This window comes from Ananas comosus, linkage group 11 (assembly GCF_001540865.1).
Source record: "Ananas comosus cultivar F153 linkage group 11, ASM154086v1, whole genome shotgun sequence".
NCBI classification, from domain to species: domain Eukaryota; kingdom Viridiplantae; phylum Streptophyta; class Magnoliopsida; order Poales; family Bromeliaceae; genus Ananas; species Ananas comosus.
In genome coordinates, this window is record NC_033631.1 from 1,186,593 (window position 1) to 1,205,260 (window position 18,668).

An 18,668-nucleotide genomic window follows, 5' to 3' on the forward strand; every position below is an offset into this window, starting at 1 on the left:
AGCGTGAAGTCCGGCTATGATCTGGAAGTCACGAACCGAATTTGGGTGATTTGGTTTCTCCTCCTATCTCAGGCACTCTATCGTATGGTGTCGAACCGATGGTAATTCTTCACCAGAATGCGTATGAGAAGGTGGCCGGACCAATACCCCTTTATATAGAGTCTAGATCGACTTCCCATCATAGTCTGATTAGGATTCTATTTAAATTTAAAATAGATGAGATATGGATAAAAATATACCATATTAAATAGTTCTATATCTGTTAGGATTGACCTTTATCTATAACAAATCTTAATTTAAATATAATTAATTGAGCCACAATATATGAAAATCCTAACATTTATCCCATGCATAATTCATCATGGCCCACTGGCCATTAATTGCAGATGGGAAAAGTCAGGCGGAAAGTAAGTTTCTTGGTAGCAGCTGCAGTGTCCAAATCACTTGCTCCCAGTTATTTGTTTATTTAGTGCATTCTCATCTCTCACTCCTCAATCCCCAAAACATCTACGGCAAGAGCTTCTTAATTTGGTTGTAGTATTTTCTCTAGTTAAATTTGAGATTATTTTGGAGCAACTCCCTCTTCAATCTCCTCGTTGGATCTGTGGTTAGTTGTGCTTCTTCTTCTTCTTATATTCTTTTTAATTAACTTTTATTTTCTTTGCTATCAACTAGTTGATTCTGCAAAAGGGTACAAAGAGTATAGTATATGTCTTTGTTGATTAATATATTGTTTGGATTCACTTGATCTTTGGTAACAAAATAACAATAGATAATAGTTAAGGTAGAATCATTTGGCCTTATATATACTTTCACTTTATTGTTGATGATTGAGCACCTAAATCGATGATCAATACCATGAAAGATGATTAAAGATAGGGTAAATTGCATTGTTACCCCCTGAACTTTTGGCGAAGTTTCACTTTACCCTTCAAACTTCTAAAATGGACATCTAACCCCCTAAACTCTAATATTTCGTTCATGTTATCCCTTCCGTCAGTTTTCTGTCAAGCTCCGTTAACCAGAAACTGAGGGAAGAGGTAAAACGAATGAAATATTAGAGTTTAGGGTGTTAGATGTCTATTTTAGGAGACTGGGGGTTAAGTGAAACTCGCCAAAAGTTCAGGGGGTAACAATACAATTTACCCAAATTTTTACTATAAATTATTTTTATATTTTTATATTAAAAATTTCTAATTGGCTGAAATGAAGTACAAAAATTTTATTTAAGTGTATTTTATAGAACAATACTTCTAAAGATAAAAGGGACAAACGAGTACTACAGAAAATTAACTGAGAATTAAAATTTCTATATCCGAGTGAGGACACCTATTGTAAATCAACCATATTAGCGAGTACGTTGGGATAGTAGAGTGTTTGAATATCGTAGGTAGTTAGTATCGCTCTTTTTTTATCTTTAAGCCACTCTAATTCATTTCTTTCACTTTTATTTTATTACAATAAAATGTAGGATAAATTATGGTATGATTTATTTTAGGATAAAAAATATATATAAATTCAAAATCAAGCACGATCACTAACTTGAGGATTAGTAGTCAATCCATAAGTAACATATTATAATAAAATAATTTATAGTCAAGAGTCCCTACGGAGTAAATTGCACTACTACTTCCTAAACTTTTGGCGAGTTTCACTTAACCCCCCAAACTCCTAAAATAGACATCTAACACCCTAAACTCTAATATTTCATTCGTTTTACCCCTTTCGTCAGTTTCCGGTTAACGGAGCTTGACGGAAAACTGACGAAATGGGTAAAATGAATGAAATATTAGAGTTTAGGGGGTTAAATGTCCATTTTAGGAGTTCGAGGGGTAAAGTGAAACTTTGCCAAAAGTTCAGGAGGTAACAATGCAATTTACCCATTAAAGATACATAAACTTTATAGAAAAAGAGTTTTGTGATATTTAAAATTTATTTTCTAGATCACCAAGAGGGCACAATACGAATGGTCAAAATTAGCAACCTTCTAAATACAATTTTTTTTCAAAAAAAAATCTTAAATTCATAATCTTGGTTATAGATATTGATCTAGATAGTTGAGAGAATTTTATTTATTATCAAAAGCTCAACTAATATATGCAGTTTAATGGCATTTAAATTTAGTTTATTTGTCTCTTCTATTTACATCTTCTACCAACGTATTGACATCATTCGCAAGCTATTTAACATGTAAATGAGTAAAAGATCAGATCCTAAGTCTAATGTAAATGAGTAAAAGATCTTAAGTCTTTAATAGATTACTATCAGATCAATCTTTTGGGTAACAAGATCAATAGCCACTATGATTCCTTAGTTTTATACTATAAATATCATTGAGAAGTGTACAGTGGATAGCATATAGAGTACGCAATTAATTGATAGTGATTTTCTTTGGATTTAAACTTGCTAATGTACAATGAAACAACCTTCTACAACATCTTACAAATTGCAGCACAAATTAAAGAAGTTAAAATAGAACTTTTAGATTCTGGTCTGATAATAGGTAGCATGAATTAATGTCAAGGCAGTAAAATTTGACACATTAGAAATGTGGGAGTTCACGTCTAAAATTATTTTCTTATATTTCCATCAAAACAAAACTATTTGAATAAGCACTAATAGTTTCTTGCTCAAATGACTTTAGTCCTGATATAAACTTAATTATAAACAAAAAGAGGCCTTCAAGGGAAACTAGACTTAATTATAATTGTTAAGAATAATGTACAATCACTCTTAATACAATTCCCTCTACTTAGTGACTGGCAGTAGATTCATTTGCTTTCCAACTCTTCATTGATTTCATAATCCTCTAAATTAAGGACTATTCCACATCTTGCTTTACAAATATGAGGTCATGTGGGAGCTTAGTATGATTAGTTATTAAGAATCTTTTATCTTAAAAATTTGTTAAACTGATTCTCAAACAAGTTATTGCTTGTTGTTCTTACAGACTACAATGTTGTTACTAGTTTTCTTCCTTTTAATAGAGGATTCAAACAAATGTTTGTTTAGTACACTACAGAGTTATCCTGGATGAAACAATTACATATTTTTTACGAAAATTGCCTAGAATCATAAGAGCGTTAAAAAATAATCATTTTCACTGGTGGTGCATTTGAAAAGACATGGTAATTTGAAAAGATTGTTTATTTTAGGCTCAATTCGGAAGAAGTGCCCATGGCGGAGGTTGTGGTAAGCTCATTACTCCTGAATATCCGTGCAACCTTAGTTAGTGAAGCAACTAAATCAGCAACATCACTATTACTAACACGGATATCAGCAATGAAAGAACTCCTGGAGGATGTAAGTGACATTAAGGATGAGCTTGAGAGCATGCAATCCTTCCTACAGATCGCAGAAAGACTAAAACAGAAGGAAGAGAGCACAAAAATCTTTATAAAACAAACGAGAGACTTGGCTTTCGACATTGAGGATATTATAGATGAGTTCACGTACAAGCTGGGTGAGGAGCAAGGAGGGGTTCTACCCATAGCAATCAAGAGGTGCAGAAATATAAAAACCTGGCATCACCTTAGCAAGAGGCTTAAAGAGATCAAAATTAAGCTCCAAAACATTATGGAAAGAAGGAAGCGATATGATACGAGAGGAATGGAAAATGAGGCAAGACCTTTAATAGCTGTTGGCGGTAGCAAAAGCCGTGCAGAATTAGCACATTTTGTCAAGGAGGATGATATCGTGGGTATTGACAAGTACAGGGACTTATTGCTCGGATGGTTAAAAGATGAGGATGAGCAGCAACGACAGCACGTGATAATCTCAGTGTTGGGTATGGGTGGTCTAGGGAAGACAACTCTTGTTACTCATGTGTACAATATCATCAAAGCTACCTTTGACGCTTGTGCCTGGGTTGTTGTATCTGAAAATTACAATACTGATGATTTGCTTAGACAGATCTTAAAAGAGTTTTGTAGAGAAGATCGAGAGAAAAGAGTAGTACCTAACAACATTGATACCATGGATTACAGAAGCTTGGTTGAGACTACCCGCACTTATTTGCAGTATAAAAGGTATGTACTCATTCTGGATAATGTTTGGAGTACTAATGTAATGGATAAAATAAAAGATGCACTTCTGAATAGTAATAGCAAGAGCAGAATAATTCTTACAACAAGGATTCACAAAGTAGCACTATTAGCTAATGAGCACCGTATGTGTGAGCTAAAGCTACTAGAGGTAGATCATTCGTGGGATTTGTTTTGTAAAAATGCATTTTGGAAAAGTGCAAACAGGATTTGCCCGCCGCCTTTAGAACAATGTGCGAAAAAAATCGTCGAGAAGTGTGGCGGCTTGCCCCTTGCTATCGTATCTATAGCCCGTCTCTTATCATTTCGAGAACAAACTGGTTCTGAATGGGAGAAGGTTTACAAAGATCTTGAGTGGTATCTAACTAACAACGAATCGGAGGTCCATGAAAAAGTATATGACATTTTGAAACTTAGTTTGGACGATCTTCCCCATTACCTTCGAAATTGCTTCTTATATTGTTCTAGTTTTCCAGAAGATTATCGAATTGAAAGTGACAAGCTCATATGGCTTTGGGTGGCCGAAGGGTTCATTGAAGAAAGAGGAATAATGATGGAGGAAGTGGCCGAGGACTACCTTTACGAACTTGTTCATCGCTGTCTACTACAAGTGGTATATAGGGATGAAGTCGGTAGAGTTTGTGCATGTCGAATGCATGACGTCGTTCGAGTCCTCGCTCTTTCCGAGTCAGAGGAGTTAAGTTTCTGCATGGCTTACGAGCAATCAAGGACAAAATTGCAGAGATCCAAAGCACGCCGCTTGTCAATCCTAAGCAATATAACGAATTATTGTACTGAAGACAAATCTCATTCACGTTCAGTACTTGTTTTCAACAAGTCCATGAGTTATGATTTACTGAAGTCGGTCTTAAGATCATCAAAATTTTTACGTGTCTTGGAACTACAAGGAGCACTAATCGAGAAACTACCGAACGAAATCTGTAACTTATTCAATCTACATTATCTTGGCTTGAGAGGAATCAAAATTAAGGAGCTTCCAAGATCAATAGGAAAGCTACAAAAATTGCAAATATTAGATATAGGTGAAAGTGAAATAGAAAAGCTGCCAAAGGGAATAACAGAGCTTCAAAAGTTGAGACATCTAGTTTTGTCCTACAATTCGAGTAATAACATCCAGGCACTGGCGGGAATACAGTGCTTGAAGGGCTTGCATAGTTTGGCAAACATTGGTGCAACTAGGAAGATTGTGCGGGATGTAGAAGCTTCGACTGAGTTGCGGACATTTTCAATAACGGGCGTAAGAACCCATCACTGTGCAGACTTGTGGAATAGTATCACAAAGATGAACCATCTTAGTACTTTATGTATCATGAGTGAATGTGGGCAAAAATTACAGCAGTTGGGCATCCTGTGCCTACCTCTACCAATTCAAAGATTACATTTGCATAGTGAATTAGACAAAGACTCACTCCTTGAGCTTGCCACATCCTTTGGGTCTCTAACAAACCTAACCACATTAACACTTGCATATTTTAAGGGTTATTTTAGTATAAATTATAAGAAAGGAACGGAATAGTGACGGAACCTTAATGTAGGGGGTTTAAACGCATCAACTTGAAATTTTAAAGAGATAAAGTATAGATTTTTTTTAAAGTCGGTGGAGGAAGTTAAAAAACAAGTATTTACATGGAGTTTTCTATATTTTACTCTTATTAAAAAGATTAAAAAAATAATTGAAGAAAAAGATAAAAGCAAATGTTAGTTCTTAACTCCGTTGAGTTAATCCTAAACAAATAGGACTTGGCGTTATAACAAGATAAGAATAGAGTAAATAGATGAGGTAGTTTCACAAATATTGCTACCTAACAGATTAGTGAGAAAATCTGTTAGTAGATTTCGGTTTAAATTTATAGTTATTTAAATTAAAGCCAAATTCTAATTTAATTAGGATATATAACATGAGATTTTGATTTACTAAACAATAAATAGAGTTTAATTAAGAATCCAATTGGACTGTGAGTTCTAAGTAAATTGCCATGGAATTATAGGGGCTCCTTTTGATTATTTACCTTTTACTACTATTCAAATGTTTTAAATTTATTCTAAAATTACTAAAATATCTATCTAAAATCTAATCTCAATAATAATAAATGGCCTTTTTGCATAAAAAATCTATTAGTTTCAAGATTTTGTAAAAATGGGTCACTATTTTGAATTTTACAAATTCAGCTCGAATTTTTAAAAAACTAATTAAAATATTTTTATTCCTTTTCCTCTCTCTCTCTCTCTTTTTTTCTTTTTTTTCTTTTTTTTTTTCTCTCCGAGCCTCCTTGCCTCCTGTGAGGTCCTAATAATCCCACATCGGATGGAAATAGAGTTGTCATTGGGTTTATAAGAGACTTAGACACTAGTAATAATAATTGGGCTTAAACATTTTGGGCCGGTGGTTGGGCCCAACGAGTTATTGTTGCTAGTGGGCTGGGTCGTTACATTTGGTATCAGAGCCGGTTCACCAGCTGGACATGTGTGGCGAGTCTCGGCTGAGCCAGGGTCTGGATGACGGGCTAGCGAGACGAGTCTCACATCGCCTGGTGATCTTGGGCTGTGTGTGTGATTGGACTGACGAGGACGTCAGGGCCTTAACGGGGGGAGTCTGTGACACCCCAATAATCCCACATCGGATGGGAATGGGGTTGTCATTGGGTTTATAAGAGACTTAGACACTAGTAATAATAACTGGGCTTAAGCATTTGGGGTTGTCAATAATAACTGGGCTTAAGCATTCCCATCCGATGTGGGATTATTGGGGTGTCACACCTCCTCCACCGTCTCTGCGAATCTCGGTGACGGAAAGGAGGACGTTGCCGCCTCCTCTTTCTCCGCCTCAGCCAATGCAGGTGCCAGCATCGACGCCGACGCTGAAGGAGGAGGACTTGGAGCGGGTGCGGGTGTGGGCGGAGCAGACGGAGGCGATGAGTTCGTGGCTGAGGCGGTGCTCGCTGTCGTACGTGATGGTGAGAACGAAGATACACCCGGGCTTCTCCAAGAAGCGAAAAAAGATGCACAGAGTAGAAAAAAAGGAATAAAAATAAAAGAATTTTTTTTTTTTGAAAAATCATTATGTATCATCGCTGCTACAGAAAAGGTTCAAGAATTAGAGAAGAAGGGAAAAAAATATCAAGTTGCACTATTAAGATAAAATTGTATTATTTCACACAAGAAAATTACATTGTTCGTGTTAAAATCGGAACGGCGAAAAATAGATTCAGAAAATAATTTAATGCAGGAAAAGAAAAAAAAAAGAGGAAAGAGCATACCGATATTTACGTGGTTCGACCAACGGCCTAGGTCCACGGACGAAGACGGAGCAAATAATTTATTTATGTCGAAAGGCGAAGTACAAAAAAAATCTCTCTCTAAGATTAAAATCCCAATTAAAGTATTTAATTGACGCACATATGCATATAGCATCTCCAATTAGCACGTCCGTACAATGAGATCCTTCAGCTCGGCTCACCATATATAAAATACGGCACCTTCGTTGGCTTAATTAATTGAGCATCATAAGTCTCCTCAGCCGAGCACCAACAGCACGGAAACACCAACAACACCGAACGCTAATTAATTAGAGGATTGCTTGGCATTTATTAAAGTTCCGGCTCCTCAATGCTCTATATATAATATATACTAGAGCCTTAATTGGAGTAGGATGTTGAAATTTTATAAGAAATTAAGATCGCATCTTTTGTCATGATTTCGATTTCTGTACCCGAATTGTTGACGGTGGTCCTTGCTCGTGGTTCGTCCTCGTTCGTGATCTGCAAAGTAGCGGGACGTTTCGAGTCTAATTTTCTTATCTCCGGAGATGGAGCCGTCACAGACCGAGACTCCCGTATGTTACATATTTATATATAACTTAATGTAAGGATTTTAAATCACGTCCGTCCATCAAGGACGTATCCAGATAAACCCTAACCGTAAGATCTACTGTATCTTTATAGATTGACTTAAATAGATTGACTGTATCTTTATAAATCGCCTTGAATATATCACGTAGGCCACATCCAATATAGGATACTGCCAAATTAATTTGAGTCTGACTCAAATTAATATTGCCGTGACCAATGGCAGGTTGCCAACTCATTATATATACCGAATCTCAATTCTAATCTATTTCAACTTAAGCTTGCTCCATATATTTCCGATTTAAATCTTATCTTATTATAATTAGATTAGAATATAATTTCAATTTAGGTAACTACAAATCTAAACCAAATTACAATAGGTCGAGACAAATGTTGCATTTTTTTGACACAAAAATTGTATTTTTTTGAACCAAAAGTTGTACTTTTTGAGCAAAGTTATAGTGTTTGAGTGAAAATTGTATTCTACAGCCTCCTTGCGACGGAGGCCTACCGCCCAATTATCGTTTTGAAGCGGCCCCTCCTCGCCTTCCTCCTCGCGCTCCTCCGGGTCTCCCACCCACTCAATCAAGGACGGGCTCAAGGCGCTCTGTCGCGTTGCACTGTACCCGCTCAACCGCTCTGTGTTGGTCGCATTGCAACAAAAACGGTCTATAGTGATACTTTTAAATGTCGGTATAGGTCAAAAAAAGTGCTGCTGGCTAAATTACCGACACTTTTAAAAGTATTGCTATATGTAGGGTCGCTAGGTATATAGTGACAGTTAAAGAGTGTCGGTATAACCTAAAAAGAGTGCTGCTAATTTACCAATACTTATTTAAGCATTTAGCAACCGCCGGAACTCTACCTCGTTGGTTGTGGTGGCGGAGGAGGAGGAGAGGGAAGGGCTCTTCGTTTAGAATTTCAGTGGATTGACTGAGGGGAGAAAGGGAGATGGTAATCGATTTTTTTTTTCTTTTCTTTTCTGTTTGTAATCGGGCCGAATGGGCTGGGTGGGGTGGGTTGAGTAGAATAAACTTTTATTTTTTGTTAGATTGGGCTTTATATTTAGGCATTAGTAGATTTTTTAAAAAATTTTGGTATAAATGAGACACTTACACAAAAGTGTCTCTAATATGTGTCCCTATAATCTAATTCTGTTGTAGTGTCGAGCTCGGCGCCATGCCCACGCTCTTCTCCCTTGTCGTCATTCTGCATTCGTCGCGCTTTACCCGCTCAACCGTCCCGTGCTGGTCGAGCTCGGTGCCGTGCCCGCACTTTTCTCCCTCGTCGTCAGTCTGCATTTGTCGCGCTCTACCCGCTCAACCGTCCCGCGCTGGTCAAGCTCGGCGTCGTGCCCGCGCTTTTATCCCTCATCGTCATTATGCATTCGAAAAGTTTTAGTGATATATAATTTTATATTTTGTTTTAGGGTAAATTACACTTTTGGTCCTCAAACTATATATGAAGTGCGTGATATTTTAGCCCTCAAATTTTAATTTATTATAATTTTTTAGCTCGAATTATGTGATATATTACATTTTAGTCCTCGAACTTTAATTAGGTATAACATCTGGCTCGACCTTTAAGACTTGTGACATTTTAGTCCTTGAACTTATTGAATTATTACAATTAAGCCCCACAGTCAAAAAAATTTTTTAAAATAAGTATGGATAAATTATTTGTATTCAATTAAGCCCTACCGTCGTGGCCGAATGTGACATTTTGAGGACAAAAGTGTCACCGACTTCATAGTTCGAACGACAAAATTATATCAAATTAAACTTTGAGGACGAAAGTGTCACGCGCCTCATGGTTTGGAAGCTGAAAGTGTAATAATTTACCCTTTGTTTTACCATAAAAAGTTATTATTAAATAGAATAGTAAAATATTAGAATTCGCAAATTATACAGAAATGCTAAATTTTGTAGGTTAAATTATGTAAAATATATGCGCGGAGGCGCTTTAGTTGCGCGTCCTGTAATATTATTAAAATCAAAAAATAAAAAAAGGGACGTGGAGTGGACTCGCGCGACCCACGCGAGTTGTCCCCACGCAGGAACCCAGAGATGCTACCAACCACGAACATACTCTCTGCACCTGGTGTACTTCTATATATATATATATATATATATATGTGTATATAAATTGTAAATAATATTTGGTAATCAATATTTTAAAATTAAGATCTAATAATTTTGTTGATAATTAATATAAATTCCGTGCACGTAGTAATTAATGACTTTGGAAATTCATAATTTCGTGCGCAAACCTCCAATTTCGATAAAATTTGGTTTAATCAGATGATCCTCTCAATCAGAGTATATTTTGTATAGGAGGACTTTTCGTTTTCAAAAATTATGAAAATATTATATAAAATAATGACTTGATTGCGACACTACAACCAAGTACTCATGGGAAAAGTCAATAGGAAGTTTCTTGGTTGCTGCACTTGCTCCCAGTTTCTTGTTTATAATAATGTATAGTTCATCCTCATCTCCAACTCCTCAATCCCTAAAACATCTACTTCCAGAGCTTCTCTGGTTGCAGCATTTTCTCTAATTAAATTTGAGATTAATTATTTTGGAGCAGCTCCCTCTTCAATCTCCTTTCTGGATCTGTGGTTAGTTGTTGTTCTTCTTCTTCCCCTACTCTTTTTAATTAATTTTTATTTTCTTTGCTATCAAGTGGTTGATTCTGCAAAAGGGTACAAGGAGTATACTGTAGTATGTCTTTGTTGATTAATAATGGAAAAACTTCAAAAACCCTCCCTGTGGCTTCACACTTTTTCATTTTAGTACCCTGTGGTTTAAAGTTTATCAAGTTAGTACCCTGTAGTTTCTCACTTTATCACTTTAGTACCCTGTGGTTTTGCACTTTATCACTTTAGTACCCTGTGGTTTCACACTTTATCACTTTAGTACCCTGTGATTTAAAAAACCACAGGGTACTAACTTGATACAAATTAAAACCACAGGGTACTAAAGTGATAAAGTACAAAACCACAGGGTACTAACTTGATACACTTTAAACCACAGGGTACTAAAGTGATAAAGTGAGAAACCACAGGGTACTAACTTGATACATTTTAAACCACAGGATACTAAAGTGAAAAAAATTGAAACCACAAGGGGGGTTTTTGAAGTTTTCCCATTAATATATATGTTGTTTGGATTCACTTGATCTTTGGAAACAAAATAACAAGAGATAATAATTAAGGTAGAATAATTTGGCCTCATGTAGTATTTTCACTTTATTGTTGATGATTGAGCATCTAAATCGATGATCAATATATACCATGAAAGATCATTAAGGATACTAGCCAAATAATGTTAAAAAGTTATGAAATTTAGTTTCCAAATACTTTCAATAGTGTAGATCAAGTTTACTGGAGCCGATCGTTGATTTAAAAGCCGCATCATTAAAAAATAACTTAATAGCACAGAGGCCTCCGTGCTACCGATAATATAAAATTTGATTCCACCATGTTCACACGAAAATGAAATAAGATGAAAAGAAATTAAAATTTGGTTTGCTTTATACTTATTAAAAGTCAACTAACCCAAGATTTAAATTGGCTTAAAGATAAGAATTAAGTGCAGGATAGAGGAAGAGGGAGAGAGCAATTAAATAATATGTACACGCATATGAAAGTGAATATCAATATGATGTATTTAAGTATATGTGTCGTACACATCTACAAGTAATTGCATATAATTGAGTCTAATACATTATTAGTCGCCTAATTTTTCCTGAAATTTCATTTACTTCATAAAATTTTTAGTTTTTTTTTTCTCCAAATCAAGTTATCGAAACTTCAACTTCTACTAGTTTAGGGCCCGCGCTTTGCGGCGGGTAAATAATATTTTATCAAATTTAAATATTTTAATTTATACAAATTTTAATAAATAATTTGTAGTATTTTAGCAAATTTAAAAATTTTAATTTATACCCAATCCAAACGGGCCCTAAGTGTATCAAATATGATACGGGGGATTATTTTCTGCCTATATAAAAATATGTACTATATCATATATGTGTAATAATAAATTATCTATAGATGAACATATCAAATCTTGGTGGCATTGTGTATTAAAAATTAATAGAAAAATATAAAGAAAAAAAAACCAATTGGTTAACTTACACTAAGTTTTTAATTGATTATCTTATTCTCTAATCAAATGAATATATTAATTTGATCAGATAAATCTACTTTTTCCCATTAGAAGGATAAATTATGTGAATTAGCTCAAAAAAAAAAATAAAAAATATCTGGCACAAGGCTATTCGAATCGCAATGACCAAGAAAAAGAAAAGGAGAATAAGGTAACTAGAATGGGAAAGCACAGAAAAGAAACAATATTATTTGACCAAACTAACAAATTTTTTCTGACTCTACTCTAAGCCAATTATTATAGGTGTTGCTTATATTGTATAATTTTTATAAATCTGCTTATGCTATTGAAAAAGTAACAAGACATATAATAGAAAAGAAGTAAGATGAATTTTAATTTTCTTATTATATTTCCCATTAGAAATGAAGTTCAAATCTAAAAAAATATTATTGAAACTTATTTAAAGTATTTCGCACGCGCTTGAGAGAAAAAAAAACGGTCAAATTAAAATGTGCATTTAATTTAGAAGATTTTTTTATTTGTTATAATAGTAGAGAATGAAGTTAATTACTTTCGTATTATTAATCATTGGAAAGCCAATAAAGATTATTATATCATTATTTATGTAACATAAATATTGGATTAATTATATGTATTAATTATTATATTAACTATAGTTTATTATTGATTCATTGGAAGATAATTACTTTTTCTCGGTTTAACTTAATTCATGGAAGCAAAAAAGCATTATTGACATATATTGGGGTTAATTATATATTATTTAATTATATTATTAAAGCCCTATGTTACTTATTGTGATGGTATATTTATATTTATATCAGTTTATTATCATTTAAATTTCTCATTTGTTGCTTTCACAAGAGGAATTGAAATACTTGCCACTGTGGCAACATATTTATTCTGACTTCGATATAGTTTTATATTAGATTTGACATAATATTGGGTTAATTATTATGTATTATAATTATATATATTAAACTATATGTATTATTTGTTGATTATATCATTTATATTCAGTTATTAATCATTAAAATTTCTTCATTCGTTGTTCTTTCAGAGCAGGGACTGAAGAGATACTTTCGCCACGTGGCAAGAATTATCTGGCTTCATCATAGTTTCATAGATTTTCAATGGATCACTGGTCAAATAATTTATATTCACTTTTTTATGATTGAAATTTTACTATGGTATATATATATATATTTGATTAATAATTGAATAAGGTAGCCAGATAAATTTTCTCTACGAGGTTAATCAGTGACATTGTGACCAAATGAAATGATTAAACCTATATACTTATACTTGTTTGTTTAACCACCTGAGGATCACCACACTAAACTAAAACCAACTTATTATTCTACATTCGATATATTTTTTCATTCAAAGTTTAAAAATTTGATAGTAAAAGTCAAACAATCATAACTTAATTTAATTAGTATTCTAGTCCAACTTCTCTCTCTCTTTCTTCTCTACTTGATCTTCTCCGACCTTTTTGATCCTTCTTGATAATAATAAATTGTATACGTTGGATGTATAGTTATGTCTTCTAGATTGAGCAGTCCTAAGATAATTAATATTAAATTCCAATGTAGAGAATACAACAATATAGACCTGATCTCAAGCTAGAAAGTCAGTAAACATACTTTTCGTCCAGTCTTGTTTTTATTCTTAATAATTATATTAATATTATAATATATATATATATAATATATATAATATATTATATATATATAAATATATATATATAAATTTTTTTTTTTTTATTTCAATATGAGTATTGATAACTTCTTTTCCAATATATCCTCTGATTTCAATTTTTCTGCATTTTTGAGGCCAAAATAAAAATTGTAAAACCGTACTTTTGAAATCCTAATTCTGATTTGTGAACTCAAATTAAATTTAAATAAGATTCAAAATTTTAATTTTAAATTCAAAATTATTTAAATCATAATTTATAATTTCAATTTTAAATTTTTAAATTTAAATTTTCAATTAGAAAGTTTCAATTTTAAGGTGTAAATTTAAATTTAAAAATTAAAATTTGTAGTTTTTTTAACTTTCAAATATCTTCAGTAATTTTAATATACTTTAAATTCTTATAAATTTAAAATTTAAACCTTATATTTTCCCATATTTTAAAATTTAGTATTTTAAATTTTAAATTTAAAAAATTTTAAAAATTAGATTTAAAATTTTAAAATTTTAAAAATTTTAGAAAATTTTTGAATATTTGCAATTTGAATTTAAGTTATTTTAAAAAAAATTATAATTATCAAATTGTAAATTTTAAATTTTAAATTTATATTTTAAAGTTATATTTTGAAAATTTTTAAAAGAAATTAAATTTTAAAATTTATATTTTAAATTATAAGCTCGAAATTTGGAATTTAAAATTTGAAAATTAAAAATTCAAATTTATTTCTATTATTTAAAATTTTAAATTTAAATTTTAAATTTTAATGGTTTAACTTTTAAATTAAAAACTTATATTCAAATTCAGAATTCGAATTTTAAAATAAGATTTACAAAAAAAACTATTATTTATAATTAATAAAGAAAATTTTGTTAAACAGCTTTATAAATCATTTTTAAAAAATCACTTTTCTGTTAGATTTAGCTAAGCGCTCTACAATTTTTAACTAAATTTAATTTTCTAAATTAAAATTAATTCAGTAAAAATTATTTTTTAAAAAAATATTGGCCAAACAGGCCCATAATTCATCATGGCCCACTGCAATCAAGTGCTGCTAGGGCCTAGGAATAGTAAAGAAAGAAAAAAAAAAATCTAGAATGCACTAGTTATATTGGTGATGTGTCGTCACCTACCAATGAAATTGTTCCTTTATGTTTGTTCACCCATCCCATCATGGTTAATAGCAAAATATTTTTATTATATTTTTTACTCAAAAGAAGAGATATAATTGACTTTTAATAGATGATGTGGTATGACCGATACATAATAGAATCTCTCATAATAAAGAGCGAAGAAGTTTCTCCATCGATAGCTGTACTATCTAAATCATTTGCGCCCAACTATTTATTTCCTTATCAAATTTGATATTTGGAGCAGCTCCCTCTTTAATCTCTTCCTTGGATCTGTGGTCAGTTGTTCCTCTTCCACTTATTCTTTTTAATTAATTTTTAAGTTCCAAGTGTTCTTGTTTTTTATTTTCTTTGCTATCAGCTATTTAATTCTCTAATAAAGCACAGAGAGTAATTCTTTTTGGCTCAATATATAGTTTGGATTCACTTCATCTTAGGAAACGCGCGAGATGACAAGAGCTAATAACTAAGCTAGAATAATTTGGCCTTATATAATACATTCACTTTATTGTTGATGATTGAGCACTTAAATCGATGATCAATATCATGAAAGATGATTAAAGATACATAAACTTTATAGAAAAAGAGTTTTGTGATATTTAAAATTTATTTTCTGGATCACCAAGAGGGCACAATACGAATGGTCAAAATTAGCAACCTTCTAAATACTTTTTTTTTTTTTAAAAAAAATCTTAAATTCATAATCTTGGTTATAGATATTGATCTAGATAGTTGAGAGAATTTTATTTAACATCAAAAGCTCAACTAATATATGCAGTTTAATGACATTTAAATTTAGTTTAAGTTTGTCTTTTCTATTTACATCTTCTACCAGTGTATTGACATCTTGCAAGTTATTTAATATGTAAATGAGTAAAACATCTTAAGTCTTTAATTAAGAGATTACTATCTGATCAATCTTTCGGGTAACAAGAGCAATAGCCACTGTGATTCCTTAAATAGTTATATACCATAAATATCATCGAGAAATGTACAATGGATAGCATTCAGAGTATGTAATTAATTGATAGTGATTTTCTTTGGATTTAAACTTGCTCATGTACAACGAATTAACCTTCTACATCATATTACAAATTGCAGCACAAATCGAAGAAGTAAAAGCAGAACTTCTAGATTCTGATCCGATAATAGGCAGTGTGAATGTCGAGGCAATAAAATTTAACATATTAGAAATACGGGAGTTTCATGAGTCTAAAATTTAAGTTCTTATATTGCTATCAAAACAAAACTATTTGAAGAAGCACTATTAGTTTCTTGCTCAAATGACTTATAGTCCTGATATATATTAACTTAATTATGAACAAGAAGAGGGCTTCAAAACAAACTCGATTTATAATTGTTAACTGTAGAATAATTTACAATCGCTCATAATACGATACCATCTACTCACTGGCTAGTAGCAGATTGATTTACTTCCCAACTCTTTATTGATTTCATACTCCTCTAAAGGACTTCTTCACAACTTGATCTACAAATATGCATTGATCTAGGTCGAGTTCAGTATGACTAGTTATGATGAATCTTTCATCTCAAAATTTTGTTAAACTGAATCTCAAACAAGTTATTGCTTTTTGTTATGACACATGCACTGCAATACTGTTACCGGTGTTTCATCTTTTTAACTGAGGATTCTAACAGATGTTTGTTTAATGCACTACAGAATTGCCTAGAATCTTAAGAATGTTAAACAATAATTATTTTTGCTAGCGGCGAATCTAAAGAGACATGGTAGTTTGGAAAGATTATTGATTCCAGGCTCACTTTGTAAGGAATTCCTATGGCGGAGGCTGTGATAAGCTCATTAGTCCTAAAGATAGGTGCTGCTTTAGCTAGTGAAACAACAAAATCAGCAGCATCACTATTACTAACAGGGATGTTAGTAATGAAAGAACTCATGAAGGATATAAGTGACATTAAGGATGAGCTTGAGATCATGCAAGCCTTCCTACGGATCGCAGAAAGACCAAAAGAGAAGGATGAGACCACAAAAATCTTTATAAAACAAACAAGAGGCTTGGCTTTCGACATTGAGGATATTATAGATGAGTTCACGTATAAGCTGAGCGAGGAGCAAGGAGGGGTTCTACCCACAGCAATCAAGAGGTACAAAAATATAAAATCCTGGCATCACCTTAGCAAGAAACTTAAAGATATCAAAATTGACCTCCAAAAGATAATGGAGAGAAGGACACGATATGATGCAAGAGGAATGGAAAGTGAAGCAAAACCTCGAATAGCTGTTGGCGGTAGCAAGAGCCGTGCAGAATCAGCGCATTTTGTCAAGGAGGATGATATCGTCGGTATTGACAAGTACAGGGACTTGTTGCTTGGATGGTTGAAAGATGAGGATGAGCAGCAACGACAGCCAATGATAATCTCAGTGTTGGGGATGGGTGGTCTAGGGAAGACCACTCTCGTGACTCATGTGTACAAAATCATCAAAGCTACCTTTGATGCTTGTGCTTGGATTACTGTATCTCAGAGTTACGAGACTCATGATTTGCTTAGACAAATCTTAAAAGAGTTTTTTAGGGAAGATCGTGAGAAAAGAGAGGCACCTAACAACATTGATACCATGGATTATAGAAGCTTGGTTGAGACTATCCGCACTTACTTGCAGGATAAAAAGTATATACTCATTTTGGATGATGTTTGGAGTACTGATGTAATGGACAATATAAAAGATGCACTTCTAAATAGTAATAGCAAGAGTAGAATAGTTCTCACAACAAGGATTCGCGATGTAGCTCTATTAGCAAACGAGAACCATATGTTTGAGCCAAAGCCACTGGAGGCAGATCATTCGTGGGATCTGTTTTGCAAAAACGCATTTTGGAAAAGTGCAAACAAGATTTGCCCGCCACCTTTAGAACAATGTGCTAAAAAAATTGTCGAGAAGTGCGGTGGCTTGCCCCTTGCTATCGTATCTATAGGCCGTCTCTTATCATTTAGAGAACAAACCGGTACTGAATGGGATAAGGTTTACAAAGATCTTGAGTGGTATCTAACCAACAACGCATCGAAGCTCTATGAAAAAGTACATGACATTTTGAAACTTAGTTTGGACGATATTCCCCATTATCCTTCCGAAATTGGCTTCCTTATATTTGTTCTATAGTTTCTCAGAAACAGATAACAATTGAACTACGTGACAAGCTCATAAGTGCTTTGGTGCGAAGGGTTTTCATTGAAAAGAAAGAGAAAAATGTTGATGGACGAAGTGGCCTTGACGGACTACTTTAACCCGAAACTTGTTCATCCGTGTCTATACTACAAGTGGTACGTAGGGATGAAGACGGTAGATTGTTTGCATTTATGTCGAATGCATGACTATGCAGAATCATTCGATTGTCGCTCTGCTCTTCGGAGTCAAGAGAGTTAAGTTTCTGCATGCTTTACGAGCATTCCACGGACAAATTTGCATGAGTTCAGAATCACGCCGCTTGCTCAATGTAAGCAATTAAACTAATTATCGGTACTTGAAGACAAATCTCATATGCGTTCAGTTACTTGTTTTCAACCCAAGTTCCACATGACAATATGATTTACTGAGAGTCGGTCTTAAATCATCAAAATTTTTCCTGTGTGTCTTGGACCTATGAAGTGAGCGCTCCAGATCGATGATAACTACCTTGATGTGAGATCTGTAACACTATTCAAACATGCATTATTTTGGTTTGAGAGCTACAAGAATTAAGGAAAAGGATGCTTCCAATGATTAATTGAGAAGCTACGAAATCTGCAAATATAGATTTGGAAGAAAGTAAATCAAATAGAAACGG

The 18,668-nt window shown here is 33.2% G+C and overlaps 2 protein-coding genes across 2 annotated transcripts; both read left to right on the top strand.

Annotated features, from left to right (window-relative positions):
• Positions 511–13,111, top strand: LOC109717539 (disease resistance protein RPM1-like). The gene is made up of 6 exons (XM_020243383.1): positions 511–607; positions 3,156–5,579; positions 8,399–8,576; positions 9,073–9,198; positions 9,919–10,011; positions 13,100–13,111. The coding sequence occupies exons 2-6, from the start codon at positions 3,178–3,180 to the stop codon at positions 13,109–13,111; spliced, it is 2,811 nt and encodes a 936-aa protein (XP_020098972.1). The 5' UTR covers positions 511–607; positions 3,156–3,177.
• Positions 10,362–18,004, top strand: LOC109717540 (disease resistance protein RPM1-like). The gene is made up of 2 exons (XM_020243384.1): positions 10,362–10,529; positions 16,656–18,004. The coding sequence occupies exon 2, from the start codon at positions 16,664–16,666 to the stop codon at positions 18,002–18,004; it is 1,341 nt and encodes a 446-aa protein (XP_020098973.1). The 5' UTR covers positions 10,362–10,529; positions 16,656–16,663.

Coding starts and splice junctions, on each gene's coding strand:
- LOC109717539 (XM_020243383.1), top strand. CDS start 3,178: ATGGCGGAGGTTGTGGTAAGCTCATTACTCCTGAATATCCGTGCAACC. Junction 8,577..9,072: donor GTCGCATTGCAACAAAAACG/GTCTATAGTGAT, acceptor ATTCTGTTGTAG/TGTCGAGCTCGGCGCCATGC. Junction 9,199..9,918: donor CCGCACTTTTCTCCCTCGTC/GTCAGTCTGCAT, acceptor AAATAAAAAAAG/GGACGTGGAGTGGACTCGCG.
- LOC109717540 (XM_020243384.1), top strand. CDS start 16,664: ATGGCGGAGGCTGTGATAAGCTCATTAGTCCTAAAGATAGGTGCTGCT.